General features: G+C 36.4%; 1 protein-coding gene across 4 annotated transcripts in view; it reads right to left on the bottom strand.

The window, feature by feature from the left end:
• Positions 1–15,485, bottom strand: part of SPATA17 (spermatogenesis associated 17) — a 201,468-nt gene that overhangs the window by 176,912 nt on the left and 9,071 nt on the right. For all 4 annotated transcript variants that reach the window (XM_049635223.1, XM_049635225.1, XM_049635224.1 and 1 more), the window contains exons 2-3: positions 12,663–12,752; positions 11,484–11,565 (exon numbers count right to left, since the gene is read on the bottom strand). In XM_049635223.1, coding sequence (XP_049491180.1) covers positions 11,484–11,565; positions 12,663–12,752 — 172 coding nt within the window. The remainder of the gene's footprint in view (positions 1–11,483; positions 11,566–12,662; positions 12,753–15,485) is intronic.

Raw genomic sequence — 15,485 nt, 5'->3', positions numbered from 1 at the left:
CCTTGAAGTTGGATAAGCAAAGAGTATCCTAGCCACTAAATATTAATAACATATCCAAGAATGACAAGCTACTGTAATTTCTCAGCAGACAAAAGTCTTAAAATTTTTCTTACTATTTATTAATTTCCCATTTTATCATTAAGGTACAAGTCTACTAAGACTGGGCTGAAAATCAGGCATAAATGGTGTTAGTTCCTTGTAATGAAAATATGATGTTCAATTTTAGATGTTTCCCCAAATGTTTGTTGAAGAAACAAAGGAAGGGAAAGTGGGAGGGGGGAAAGAAAGAGAGAAAGAAGGCTAAACAGAATTGATATGTTGCATTTATAAAAGAGCAAGAAGAATTTCTGGGATAAAAACAGCATTTCAACACTAAATCAACTATTTGTTAGCTGTATGGCCTTTGCCATGTGATCCAGCTCAGTTTTTAGAAGCTTCTGAAAGAAAAAAAAATTTTTTTGGAGGATGTATCCTTTTTAAAAACACAATTTTCTGAGCGGTTAATATCCATGTGAATCTTTTGGACAGGGCTGCTATTCAGTGGGATTGGATCATAATTACCGATGGAGCATGTTTCATATTTTGAGTTTCTCTCTTTATTTCTTTTTTCTATCAGGTGAATTACAATGGGAGAGTGATTGGGGACAAATGAGAACCACTCTCTTAGAGGTCAAGTGATATTCAAACCTCACCACAATCAGGTCCCAATTTTTTCCCCCAATTATCTCTCACCACTCCATTCCTTTAAAGCTCATTCTGATCCAATTACTATTTTCATTTCTTCACCTCCATGCCCATAGTAGTCCCCTTGCCCAAAATGTCTTATCATTCTTTGCTAGCTGTCCAAATCCTCTCTCTCCTGTTTTTCTTGCAAGCATTTATAGGACAAACTATCTTTTCTTGCCCACTCCAAGTGCCATCAACTGGAGGAAGCTGGCGTTCTCCTAGTTCCAAAGCATACTTTCACAAACCAGTAAAAAGGACTCCTTTAAAAAGGACAGCAACAGGGGTGCCTGATTGGCTCAGTTGGTTGAGCATCTGACTCTTGATTTCAGCTCAGGTCATGACCAACACTTCAGTGTACCTTACATTCCTCTAACCTTGTTCCAGACCTTGTGAACTAGAAGTGTTCCCCTCTTAAGTCTTAAACTCTTAATGCCAATTCCTCTCCTTCAACTCCAGTGGCTTAATTTCTCTTAAAGGTTCTTCCACCTTGATCTGTATAGATCTAGAACAGATATTTCTTGTTCCCCATTTTTAAGTTCCTCATTCACATATTTTTATATACAATGGCTATGTGGTATTTTGCTATATGGAATATACCACAAATTATTTCATATTTCCTTTATTGTTGAGTATTTAGGTTGAAAACCAAAAAAAAAAAAAAAAAAAAAAAGATGAGTTTCAAGGGAGAAATGGTTAATCATTTTCAAAAGCAGAACACTTTAAAAATTTTTTTTCTTAAGTTTTTTATTTCAATTCCAGTATAGATGACACGTACTTATATTAGTTTCGTGTGTACACTATATTGATTAAACAATTCTATACATAACTCAGTGCTCACCAAGACAAGTGCACTCCTCAATCCCCTTCGCCTATTTCAATCATCCCCCTACCCACCTCCCCTCTGGTAACTATCAGTTTGTTCTCTATACTTAAGTCTGTTTCTTGGTTTGTTTTTCTCTCTCTTTTTTTCCCCTTTTCTCATCAAAAGCAGAATACCTAAAACAATACATGTTTGTAATAATTTTGAGTAATACATCTATATAAACTTGACCAGATCAACTGGCTTTATTTGTTCGACTGGGCAGTACAAAGGAAAAATTTGTCTTAAAGTGATGACAATGGAACTTTTAGAAGCTATGCACATATGGATAACAGATCTGATGAGCCTGAGCCTTTGTTATTTTCCACATCAGTGCCATCCTCATTTCATAATTTTGAGTATAATCATTAAAATGATTTATTACCAAATAATCATGAGTATTTTGTGCATATGCTTTGCCTTGTTTGTTGGCAACTGATACCAATCTGTTCATTATCAACAGCTGATTTTTAAAATACCCTTTCTTTTTACACACACACACACACACACACACACACACATTAAAAGCCAATTATACTATTTCTCACAGTTATTATTAATATAATCTTTAAAAGCAGGGGAACCAAATCTAAATTAATTTCATAATTATGAAAACATATTAAGAAAGTTTTAAGTTAATATCTGGAGGTCAGAAACTTAAGTTATCTAGCCTTTGATATTTATCTAAAATGCAAGACCTTGAAGGGAAAAAATATGTTTCAGTTTTTTGCTCTGACACTAATGGGTGATAAATGTTGCCTTATTAACTTACCACTTATTTGGAAGTCCTCTACAGAAATTCATAAAAAGAGTTGGTAACTATCAAAGAAACATTTATTCATCTAATTAAGAGAAATAAAAATGTCTGTAGAAGTAACTGTGTCAATCTCATTAGTTTTTAAAACAGTGACCAATATTTTATATATTTTTACTATCCATTAAAAAAAAAAAACCCTGCTGGTATTTATCATGACAACATATAATGGAATTTTATAGTAGATGGCATCTTTTGTCCCACTTAAAGTTAATAAAATTTCTTTCCATTGTTACTCCTTCAACTACTAACCTAATACGAAAACTTTGTAAGAAGCAGTAAAATGGTAAGCATTATATAAATATTGTGAGCTGTGATTTTCAGCAATATAGAAAATGACTTTTATAATTTGAGGAATAATCTATTTTTTAATAGTGTTTTAGTAAATTAAATGGTCCTACCATAGGCTATTCACACTTCAGCACAAAGTTTTAATTAAATTCTGTTAATGTGGTTGCCATACATGTTATTCACTGAATGATCTCAACTGAGCTGTTTAGGACTATAGTTATTTATTTATTTATTTATTTATAATGCATATAGAATTAATCATGTACATTAGGGTAGTGTTTCTACTTACTGCTCTCCGAGTGGTGAGAAAAAATAGTGCATTTGATATTAAACATAAAGTAAACTATGTAATGATAAAATGTAAAAAAAAAAAGAAAGAAAAGAAAATTTAAAAGGATATCAAGATGTATACAACTATCCTATAGAGGTTATAGTGATGAATTCACTCAGGTAACACTCAAAATGCTAGTGCTTGAAATGACATGGATGAAAAAATATTTCAACATTTCTCAGGTACTTATCACCAAAGAACGACTGTTTTCACCTCACCACTTATGAAATAAAGCAGAGTGGTTGAAAACAAGAAAGGTCCCGTAACAGTAGGACTCTCTTGAGTTTCCAACAGGAAGAGCAGACTGCTCAGCAGGTATGGAAATGCATTATGCACAGAGCACACACACTACACTAGATAACCATCAAATTGTTGTTATTAAAAAAGAAGAATCAGAGCATATCCTCACTAACAGGAAAAGATGTTTAAGGTTGTAAATCAACAATCCGGGACCCCTAGGATGGACAAATTTGGTTTATGTTGCCAGACACAGAAGCCTGGAAGTCAGCAGGAAGGCCAGAAATGGAGGTTGAGAAAAAAAGAAACAAAAACAATACTCATGAAGGAAGCAAGAGCCAAATCACAAAAGATAATTGGAAATGATCTATTATCCTGAGTTAATGAGGGCACTGTGGTAGAGAACCCATGATACTTTAGGACTAGATAAGCTAGCTGGTGTCACTATGAAAATTATTTAAAAGCTGGATAGAAATCTTTTAGTTCATAGAATTTTGAGGGAAGCTGTCTAGAACTACTGAACCTATCTAAGGAGATCCTAGGACCTCTCTCTTTTCTCAGTTCACTTTCTGTTTGACTTCTGCCACATCTGAGACTGTTGACAATGCCAAATTTTCATCAGTTCTCTCCTCTGCTTTCTGTGACCTTGTGTCTCTGCTTTTCTAGTTATTATCTGTCTATACCCCTTTCCTCTGCCTAAATCCTCCCTAATGCATTCCACAAGCCTCAATTCTTGGTCCTCTGCTCTACTCTTAAGATATTTTTCTCCTTCAGGTAGAGAATCCTGTCATCTTGCAATGATGGCTCTAAAATCTTTATCTCCAGCTCTGACTCTTAATCTAAACTCCCATGCAATAGTTCACTTTAATAAGCATTTGTTGAGTGTTAATTATTATATGCCAGACACTCTGCAGAGACGGCAAAATCGCCTTACAAGATATCACCACATGGAGGTGTCCTAACATCATCACAAACTCAAAAAGCTCAAAACATCTTTTTGTAAGCTTCACTGAGTGCCCCATTCAGAATGTTTCTTATAAACATGCATGCTTTTGTTATCATTATAACCATTAATCAGCTTTGCTGAGATAAAAATGCAGCTATCTCGGTAGCTTACAAAACAAAACATTTCTCACTTACATTAACTGTCGACTAGGGTTCCCTGTAGCTACGTTGGCTCTACATTTCTTCATCTTAACCCCAAGGATGAAGGAGCAGCCCAAGATGGACATGGGCCTATCTTATGTAAGAAGGAAAGAGGGAGAAAGCCTCTTAAAATGTCACCTTGAGTGTGGCCCATCTGCTCAAAGCACCTGGCCTAGTCCAAAATCAATGAGATGGGAAAGAATCATTCTTTTATGAAGAAGAGGGTAGTGAATAGTTTTGGCCCATATTGATACTAATCATCAGTTACGTTGACCATAAGCAAGACTCATCCAACATAAATCCCTGTGAATCATTTAGTTAGCAAACATTTCTATAGGCTTTCTATGTGACATTGACTGTGATAAGTTTAAGATGCAGTAAACTGAAAAGTCACCACTATTCAGTTCTCAGTCAAATAAGAGATGTAAATAAGCAAATGTATCACAGTGGGACAAATGCCTACATGAACAAAGCTAGGAAGGCACACCTGATATCTCCTGTCTCCCACCATTGTACACGCAGCTTCAGGAGAGCAGAGAGGTTAATCTTTAAGTCTAGAACAGGAAGTAGGGATTTGTAGCAATGGGAGGGAAGTCAAAGTGCAAAAGGGCATTCCAGCAGGGTAAAAGGCATTTACAAAAAAATCTGTGGGACACTGCATGTTTTGGCCATGTGATTTGGCAATGATTTAATGGCAATTGATTTGGCAATCATTTGGCAATGATTTAATGTGTCCCGGCATATTTTACACAGGTGCATATGTTTTATACAGGTGAGATCAGAGAAGAAGAAACCGGGACACCATGAAACACCTGACATGTCAAATGAAAGAGTGAGAACTCCATACTGTAGGCTATGGCAAGAAGGAATGTCCACATGGGAGCAAAATGATGACATTTAGGTTGAAATCAAGAGACTTTTATGAGGGGAAATGGAGGGTGTTTGATGGCTGATAGGAGATAAAGGGTAGGGAGAAGGAGGTAGTGGGGAGTCTGGGATTACTGGATTTTTGGTTGAATGGTTGTACCGTTTATCTGAATAAAGGAATACGTAAGGAGGGGCAGGTTTGGGGTATCTGAGGGACATGCAGAGAAAATCCTTAAGGGGTTAGCATGTGGATCTATACATATCAGGAACTAAGAACTTTAGGTGAATCATTTAACCTTCCTGACTCTCCATTTTGTGATCAATAAAATGAAGATAACACGTGTACTTTCTACTTGACAGATTATCACTGGAAAATATGAAATATTGGATATAAAGAATTTTTAAATGAGAAATTCCTTTTCAAATGTAGGAAATTATAAAAGTCACATTCAACTCCTGACCAACCTTCTTCAACTCCCCAAACTCTCTGAGCTCCACCCCTCCTGTCTCCCATTACAACGTGCTCATTCCCAATTTCACAACCTCCTTTATGCTGATCCTAACTGAAATGTCCTTCCTGGTCTACAATCCACTAATCCCCTGAGGGTCAGCTCATGTCTCATTTCTTTGATCTTTGGAGATTACATCAACTCCCTATGGAAGCCCTTATTATCTGTTCCTGTGTTTGGTAGGGAGAGTTCCTTTTAAATTGGCTTTCCTTTTTAATTAATTTATTTAATAGATAATGCATTCACATTGCTTAAAATTCAAAGACTACAGGAGAGTTTATAATACTAAAAAAATCTCTTCCTTATGTTTATTCCTCAAGTACCCAGTTTTCTTCTCCCTTAGGCAATTAATATCATTAGCTTTTTGTGATCCTTTCCCAGACTAGCAAATTAAATCAGTGGCCTTCGAATCATGCAGGGGTGGCTTGGGTGACAATAGAGGCCACAGGGAAAAGGTCCAAGCAGTTGAATTTCTTCAACTTCCAAAACAGCTGCACTGCTTGCACTGTTTACCAGATGGAGCTAAAAATTCTGCTAAAATTTTAATGAAGGGGGAGTTCTGTTACTAAAGTTTCAAAATCACTAACCTCTATCACTTATTTTATGACTTAATCGGGTAGTATATGGCATTATTATTATTGTATATAGCTATTAGGCCAAAAGAATTATGCAGAATAAATATGGGAAATGGTTTAAACATAGATACTACAGACTATGTGTGTGACAGTGTGTACTAATGTGTGTGATAATTAATGTAGACTTAGACAATATTCACACCCCACTCCCCAACCCAAGAAAGTAGCAGGTCCTTTCATGCATTCTTGCTTCAGATGGCTTATGAGTGACTGTCTATATCTACCTAGCTTTGCTTTCCTAAAACCTGAGCTCTGAGAAATTATGCTAGAATGGTAGAGAGATAGTAAGAGGGGAGGTGTGGACAGAGAAAGAGAAATAAAGGAGCAAAGATTCCACGTGCCTGGGAAGGAGCTGGGCATTAGCTTTCTGAAATAAGGAAATACAACATTTGGCATCCCTATTGCTTCTGGGAAGTGGCTGAAACTCTAGGAATAAACTTGGTGGCAGCTGTGGAAGAGACAGGACTCAAAGTACTAGGGATATCGGGATAGGGCTCTAACAAAAATTCCCATTCCCTTTATGTGGCCCACTAACAATAGAGTTGTTAAAGGATGAACATTGAGAGATCAAATCCATGGGCGAGGACAAGGGGCCTCCCCTGAATGAAGGCTCCACAAAGGTGGGATCTCTGGTATGTTAACACTACTTAAGCCTCACGGACTTCTGTATAAGCCAAAGGGGGGAAATCTCCAATAATGAACTTAACTTCAGTTTGCTACCAACTCAATACTACGAACAGTTTGAGAATCACATCAAACTGGGTTTGAACTTTCCTCCACTTATCAGTAACAATATGTCCTTGGGGAAATAACCACCTCTAAGATTAAAGTTCTTCATTGATAAAACGGTGATGATATTCATAGGACTGGTATAAGACTTTAGTTGGTATACACAATAAATATGTAAAATGCTTACTATAATATTTTAGTCATACTCGTCAATCAGTAAATGGCAGCTATTTTAATATCATTCAATAATTACTTATTGAGATTTGATTATGTTATTTGAGATCCTTATGTTAGGTACTGTGTAATAATGGCAAAAATAGATAAATAAAACAGACTTATTCTAAAATAGCTTACAACTTAATAAACTTAAAAACCATCAAAAACCAATCTAAATGAGGAAAATCTCCACCTTTCCCCCCATCCCCAAGAGCTCAGACAATTGGATCCTAAACCAGAGAATAACTTAGTGATCATACTGAGTGATACTCTTTTTTTAATTATTCTTTTTAAGTTTATTTATTTTTGAGAGAGAGACAGAGACAGATCACGAGTTGGGGAGGGGCAGGGAGAGAGGGAGACACAGAATCCAAAGTAGGCTCCAGGCTCTGAACTGTCAGCACAGAGCTCAATGCAGGGCTCGAACTCACAGACTGTGAAATCATGACCTGAGCCGAAGTCAGATGCTTAACCGACTAACACACCCAGGCGCCCCATGAGTAATACTTTTTTTGACCAAACTCAGTTAAGACATTAAAGTAACAAGACACATTTTCTAGAATGGCTCATTATATGAATTTTTTAAGATTTTTTTTTAGCAACTCCAGCATCATTAGAATAAATATAGATTCCCAAGATGAATACTTTAACAATAGTCACTGAAATGTTTATATTTGTGTATTTGATTAAAAAGAGGTCTCAGTAATTCATAACCTTCTGACTAGTGGCTTGTGAGTAATTACAACAATGGAAGTTAAGTCAGTAATGTTCATGGAACGTCATATGAATATAGGTCTACTTCATTGCTTTGTCTATACATTGATATAGATCCCCAACCACTAAAGAATAATGGGATCAAGATCCCAGCACTCCATGAAAAAATACTTTAATCACTCAGCACTCCAGGAAAAAATACTTTAATTTTTTGATCATCCCCTCTAAGCAATCTGAATCTATTAAAAGTTGGTTTGACGGAGCTTCTGTTCATGCTGAACAATTTGAGCATGAACATCACATTGATGTAAATAATTTAAAAAATAGGACCAAAAAAAAAGCTCTTTCTTATACTAATATGCTAACAAGTAAATGTAGAAGGAATGACAGAGTTAGAAAATTGCTATTTAACAAATATAAAAATTGATTCTGACCAAAGCCATCATTGAATGCTAAACCTAGTATGAAAAAGCTTGATGAGGGGCGCCTGGCTGGCTCAGTCGGTTAAGCGTCCGACTTCAGCTCAGGTCACCATCTCGCAGTCCGTGAGTTCGGGCCCCGCGTCGGGCTCTGGGCTGATGGCTCAGAGCCTGGAGCCTGCTTCCGATTCTGTGTCTCCCTCTCTCTCTCTGCCCCTCCCCCGTTCATGCTCTGTCTCTCTCTGTCTCAAAAATAAATAAACTTTAAAAAAAAAAGCTTGATGAGAAAGAAGATATACATACACAGTCTTGAAATATCCCCTCATAAGATACAATAAGTCTACAGTGTGAGTGACTCCACTTTAAATTATCAAAGTTAGCATCAGCTATCATGGGATAAACTGACATCATGTTCCTAATATTATGTATTGAGATATATTCCTGATAAAAATGCATAACCTCAATCTTAAAAATAAAGACACATAATTAAACCAAAATTGAGAAGTAACTTAAAAAATAGTTTATACTCTTCAGAAACATCAAAGTCATCAAAGGCAACCACAGGCTAAGCACATTAAAAGTGACTAAAGAAACACAACAATTAAGCACAATGTAACATCTTGGAAAATATGTCCAAAAATGACATTACTGGCACAATCAATGAAATATGAATACAGTGTATAGATTAGCTAACAGCATTATACAGATAATGGTCTCCTGATTCTGATCATTTTAGTATGGTTATGGTAGAAAACACCACTCAAAAACATAGAGGTAAAGGGCATCACTTCTGCAACTTTGTCTCAAATGATTCAAAGTAACTAATGACATGTATTCATAAAGAAAAAAGACAAAAAAAAAAAAAAAACAACATGTAGGGAGAGAAACAAGAGAGAAAACGATAAAGCAAAGAATATATGGGAACTCTTTGGACTATTTTTGCAACTTTTCTGTAAATCTGAAATTATTTCAAAATTTAAAAATTACTTTTTTGGGGCACTTGAGTGGCTCAGTTGAGTATCCGACTTTGGCTCAGGTCGTGATCTCACAGTTCATGGGCTAGAGCCCCACATCGGGCTCACTGCTGTCAGCCTGTCAGCACAGAGCCCAATTCAAATCCTCTGCCCCCCTCTCTCTGCCCCTCCCTTGCTTTCATTCTCCCAAAAATAAATAAATATTTTTAAAAAATTACTTTTTAAGCAGTCTGAAATGTCAATGATGTAAGAGATTAGCGTTCCAGACAGGAAACCCATGCTAACAACTGATGAGATTAATGAGAAGCCTTTTACATTTGTTATAGACAGGAGAGTGGGTTTATTTAATCAGTTGAGCTAAAAGAATAAACTTGTCTTTTGGTGGATTTTAAGAACTTAAGTGACATATATTAATTAACTAGGAACATACAGTATTAGTAGAAGTATAGGGACTTAACTTGAGAAAATCATGTTATTTAGAGAAGGTTATTATGAAATATGTGCAGGTGTAGGGACTGAAGTGACTATCTTCTAGGTTTAGCTCATAAATGTGTTGAATAAACATTTTCACCTTATTCTTATCTTTTCCTATTTACATCTTTTAATTTCACTTAGAGGCAACTAATCAAGAATAAATGAAAAACAAACAATCACAATTGAAAACAGTAACAAACCAAAAGGTAAATGAAGTAGGGTACTGGTTAAAAACTTTCTCATTTTTATCAAAAAAATATTTTTCTCTGGGGCGCCTGGGTGGCTCAGTTGGTTAAGCCTCCGACTTCAGCTCAGGTCAGGATCTCACAGTGAGTGAGTTCAAACTGCATTGGGCTCCGTGCTGACAGCTCAGAGCCTGGAGCCTGCTTTGAATTCTGTGTCTCCCTCTCTCTCTGCCCCTCCCCTGCTCATACTCTGTCTCTGTCTCTCTATCACAAATAAACATTTAAAAAAGATTAAATTTTTTTTTTCTTCATTTCCTAAAAGTCTTAGCTGAACGAAGTAGATGTTGGCATGCTATCATATACTTCTGCAAGGCTATCATGGATACAGATGGTTGTGGTATACTGCATTTCTTAAGGCAAATCTTTAAAATATCCCAACAGCCAATAATAGTCAAAGGTAAGCAGCACAAGGAGAAAGTGCCTTATTTTTATATTTGGTGGAACTGATTTTGGGCACTTCAATTCAACAAATGTTTATTCACTATGTTATGGAACAGGAATTTGTCCAGAGGTCGACAGTCCAAACATGAACAGGCTACTGTGCCTACTTAGAAAGAGCTCACGATCCAGAAACTAGAGGAAATCATCAACAAATAAATGCAAATAAATGCATACGCTGTGAAAGGTACTTTACCAAAAATCAAGTATCTCTTGTAGTTCGGGTACAAATAAATGAGTCATTAACTCTTTTTTTGTTTTTGTTTTTTTTTTTAATGTTTATTTAATTTTGAGAGAGAGAGAGAGAGGCAGAGAGAGACAGGGAGACATAGAATCGGAATCAGGCTCCAGACTCTGAGCTGTCAGCAAAGAGCCCGAGGCAGGGCTCGAACTCACAAACTGTGAGATCATGACCTAAGCTGAGGTCGAATGCTTAACCCACTGAGCCACCCAGGCTCTTTTTTTAATGTTTATTTATTTTGAGAGAGAGAGAGAGAGAGAGAGAGAGAGAGCAAGCAGGGGAGAGGCAGAGAGGGAGACAGAATCCCAAGCAGGAATCCCAGAGCCCAAAGTAGGGCTCGATCCCACAAACTCGCAATATCCTGACCTGAGCCGAAATCAAGAGTTGGGCACTCAACTGACTGAGCCACCCAAGTGCCCCATGAGTCATTAATTTCCCATGGAAAATCAGAAAAGGCTTCTCAGAAGAGGTCTCATTCCAAAATTTAAAACCAATTTTGTTCTTACATAATTATTCACTACCAATAACTTCAAACTGCGTGTAAATGACTGAAGCGAGTAAGTTAACAGCATACTGTATGATTCAAATGCTAATATATAAAAACTTTATAATATTTACCTTCACAATTAGTTGATAATGTTGTCTGCCTAAGTAACCTCTCCAACATTTTTGAATAACAGTTGCTACTCTGTGTAAATACCTGTGAAAAACATACACTTATTAGTATGCTTTCCTGGAACCAGATTCACTCTTAAATTTTTTCTTAGACTATACCTTTCTATAATTCAAGAAATAAAATTCAAAGCCAAGTTTATGGTGTACTTTTAAAAAGTAGAACTATCATTCTGCAGTAGAATTCTTCATTTCTTGAGGTAGAAAAAAAGGCAGAGATAAATATTCAGTATTCCTTTTGGGCTTATGATTAGACATTTTTAAATTTCAATTATTCTCCAGTACTATTTCTTGGAAATATTTCTGAATGTAAGACTATAAAACTGGTCAAAGGGACATGTTGAGAAATAAGTCGGGCACTATCGATGTGAGTCACTGTAAGTACTTAGAAATAGTTCTCGAGGTCGAGAAACACTTCCTCTTTCACCTTATATTACCCAGTCTATCCAAGCTAATGTCTTATTAATCTTCTCAATTAAAGAAAATAGTCTCTTTGCCGCCATGTTCCTAGTTTGTACAGTGCCCAAACTTCAAGTCTGGCTCCTACTAGCTAATAGAAGGAACTATACATCATAATCCCCAGCTCGCCATCTGAGTGAGTTTTTACATACGAGGCATGTTCTTCCTCCACCTTATCCCGGGCAGTATTTTTTGGAATTGTAAGAGACTGAAGGAAAGTTTGAGCACTGAAGATAAGCAGGGATCAATTTCTGTCTCTTTAAAAGCAGCATGGCAGCATTCCGGCATCATTTGCCTTTACATATCAACATGTTGGAGAAGACTGGAATAGCTTCCTTTTTGTTTTGTTTTGTTTTTGCTTTCTCAGCAGTGAATTCATTCCTATAAATACAAGTCCAGTCATTTGTCACATCCTATGGAATGTGAAGAAAAAATCTAATCTAGTATATTTAGGATATTGAGAATTTTTTAAAGTAGAGATATGGTCAATATAATTTAGTGCTCTGATGTGTAAGAAAAAACCAAAAGGGCATCATATAATTTATTAACTTCATTACAAGTAAAATGAAAGCTTATTTGCAATGAGCACTTACATGAATAAATTAGATTTTCTGAGGAGTATATTTTTATGATATATCTGACGTTTCTATGACAAAAATCACATACCTGAGATATGCCCGAATTCGACATCCTCGAAACCAGCTCTGGATTTTAACTGCTGCATCATACTCCTTTTTTCTAAATACATCTACAGCACTAAAAGGAAATTGTTAAAGCATTTCATCAGTGACTAATATAATTCCAAAGCAAATCAACCTGTTAAACTTAATCTTTAATTTCTTCCAAAATGATAATTACAATTCAAATGTCATTTTAAATAAAATTAAAATACTAAATAAAGCATTTCAGAAATAATGAGCTATATTTTTAGAGTTAACCTTTCTCTGAGAGGTCATGTGCTATCAGCAAGTTTACTTTTTTTTTTTAAATTTTATAATCACTACTTTGCAACTTATTAATTTACCAGTGATTTTTATAAGGAAATAAAAATGGCAACGTGCATGTTTTCATTATTTTAAAAACATAATTACTTGAATTTACTATTTGAATGCCACTACACATATCAGGCAAGATTAAAATGCTTGCATGTTGCACTCAATGCATCAGTTAAATGAATTGCCTCTAAGTAAAATGAATCCATCACAGAATGCCTAGTCTAGATAGAATTCTCAGAAACTCCATGTAAGTTCAAGCAGGGGGCAGGGCCATAGGGTTTAGAAAGAGACAAGAAATTCAGTTGTTAGACTGCACTGACTTACAGCAAAATAAGGTTTCGTCAAGACAGATTTCCATCTTAATCTTGCCAGTCATTCCAGTTCTCCCTGCCCACCCCTACTGCATAAAGTGATATTGCTGAAGGCAAGTACTGTGCACCACAGAGGAATTTCTTTCCCAGAATGCTGGCTGGCACCTAATTAGCACTTTATGTTTGCTGAATGAATAAAGAATGGCTAATTGTTTATTTCTGACTTTTTTTTTTTTTTTTTAATTCTCTCAAAATAATGTTTCTTTGGACAGGTTTTTTGGTTTTCGGGTTTTTTTTGTTTTTTGTTTTTTTTTTTTGGTCATGATATGCTAGCTTAAATATATAGTTTTCATTAAATTTGTGTATTTCATAAACAAAAAATAGAAGGGGGGAAGAAACCTCAAACAATAAAATTCTTTTTTTCAACGTTTTTTTATTTATTTTTGGGACAGAGAGAGACAGAGCATGAACGGGGGAGGGGCAGAGAGAGAGGGAGACAAAATTCTTTTTTTCAACGTTTTTTTATTTATTTTTGGGACAGAGAGAGGCAGAGCATGAACGGGGGAGGAGCAGAGAGAGAGGGAGACACAGAATCGGAAACAGGCTCCAGGCTCCGAGCCGGCAGCCCAGAGCCCGACGCGGGGCTCGAACTCACGGACCACGAGATCGTGACCTGGCTGAAGTCGGACGCTTAACCGACTGCGCCACCCAGGCGCCCCTACTCAAAAAATAAAATTCTTAGACAATACTATGATGTTGGCTAACAGAAAGAAAATCGGATGAGCAATTAAGCTGTCGGTGGCAAACAGTTGGAGCGGATGGATTATAGTTCTAGAGAAGCAGGAGAGTTACCTAAAAAGCAGACTGTATAGGACTCACAAAAAAAAAAAAAAAAAAAAAAAAGAAAGAAAGAAAACAAAGATTATGCAACAGTCAGCGACCCAGATGTGGAAAAGAGTAGTGGAGAAAATTCACACCAATGAGTAAGGTGAAGAGGACACACTAGACAATTAGGAGAAGAAAAGAAAGTTTGATTATGGTTTTATGTTTACACCACATGTACAACATTATAGCAGAGACACATATAAACTATATTCTTGGATGTGCTCCACATGGCAAATAGAATGGCCGGACGTCCTTTCCTCCACGGAGCCTTCCCTGACTCCTCAGACCACATTAAGCCTTTTTATTAAACATCTTCATAGCTCTTTATAATATTTAACACAACCATATATTGTGCTGTTTAATGATGGTCTTTCCACTAAACTTTAAAATCTCAAAGTCAGCAATCGAATCCATTTTGTCCCACATGCGTTCCCGGTGGCCCCTGAGTTAATTGATGTTTCTCCTAACAGTCAACCTTTGTCTTCCCAAAGCTGCTTTCTCTCAGGGAATGGCATACCTATTACAGACATATTCAACCCCTGTGAAGACTGCCATTCACAAGCTTCCCTCACTACACTTACTCACGACACTGAAATAGTATCCCCATTTCACAGAAGAAGATACTAAGGCAGACAGAGGTATAAGGATATGTCCAAGGTCTTAATATGCATCAGAGCTGAAATCTGATCCTAGGTAGTCTGGCTCCAGAGGCTGGGTTCTTAACCATCATTGTGCCTGAAGGAGAAGAGAGGGAGGAAGGATAAAAACAGGAGATAGAAAGTAAATAAAAAGGAAAAAAGAGAAGGGAAAAAAAGGTAAAAGGAAGAATGCAGGTAAGCCATTTTCAAATATAATATTAAAATTCTGTGGCATAAAAGAGCACCAATCTCCTTAAAACAAAATAAGCTGAGACTAAGATGGAAAAGACATCACGATCTAGGGCTAAACACCAAAAATTTCTGATATACCAAGTGTCGGTAAGAATTAGTGGAAGAGGAACTCATTAAATTGCTGGTAGGAAGTAATTCAGCCTTTGAACACAAACAGAAAATTTTTGTTTATATAAATGAGAAACTCGGAAAACTTAAGGATGTTAAATAAGGAAGGGAAAAATAAGGCGCAATTACAAGAGACAAGTACTTTGCATTGTCGTAGAAGTTAATGGAAGGGTATCAGGAAGAAGGACCATGACCGACTAGTGTCAAATACTGTGAAGAAGTCATGAAAATAAGGTCAATGTTTCAAGGAGTTGCAGGGTCGGAGAGAATCTTCTGTTTTCTCAAATCTTATCCTAGCCT

Source organism: Panthera uncia, chromosome F1, assembly GCF_023721935.1.
Source record: "Panthera uncia isolate 11264 chromosome F1, Puncia_PCG_1.0, whole genome shotgun sequence".
Lineage (NCBI taxonomy): Eukaryota > Metazoa > Chordata > Mammalia > Carnivora > Felidae > Panthera > Panthera uncia.
The sequence above is the reverse complement of the archived record's forward strand: the minus strand, read 5'-3'. Positions and strand labels throughout refer to the sequence as shown.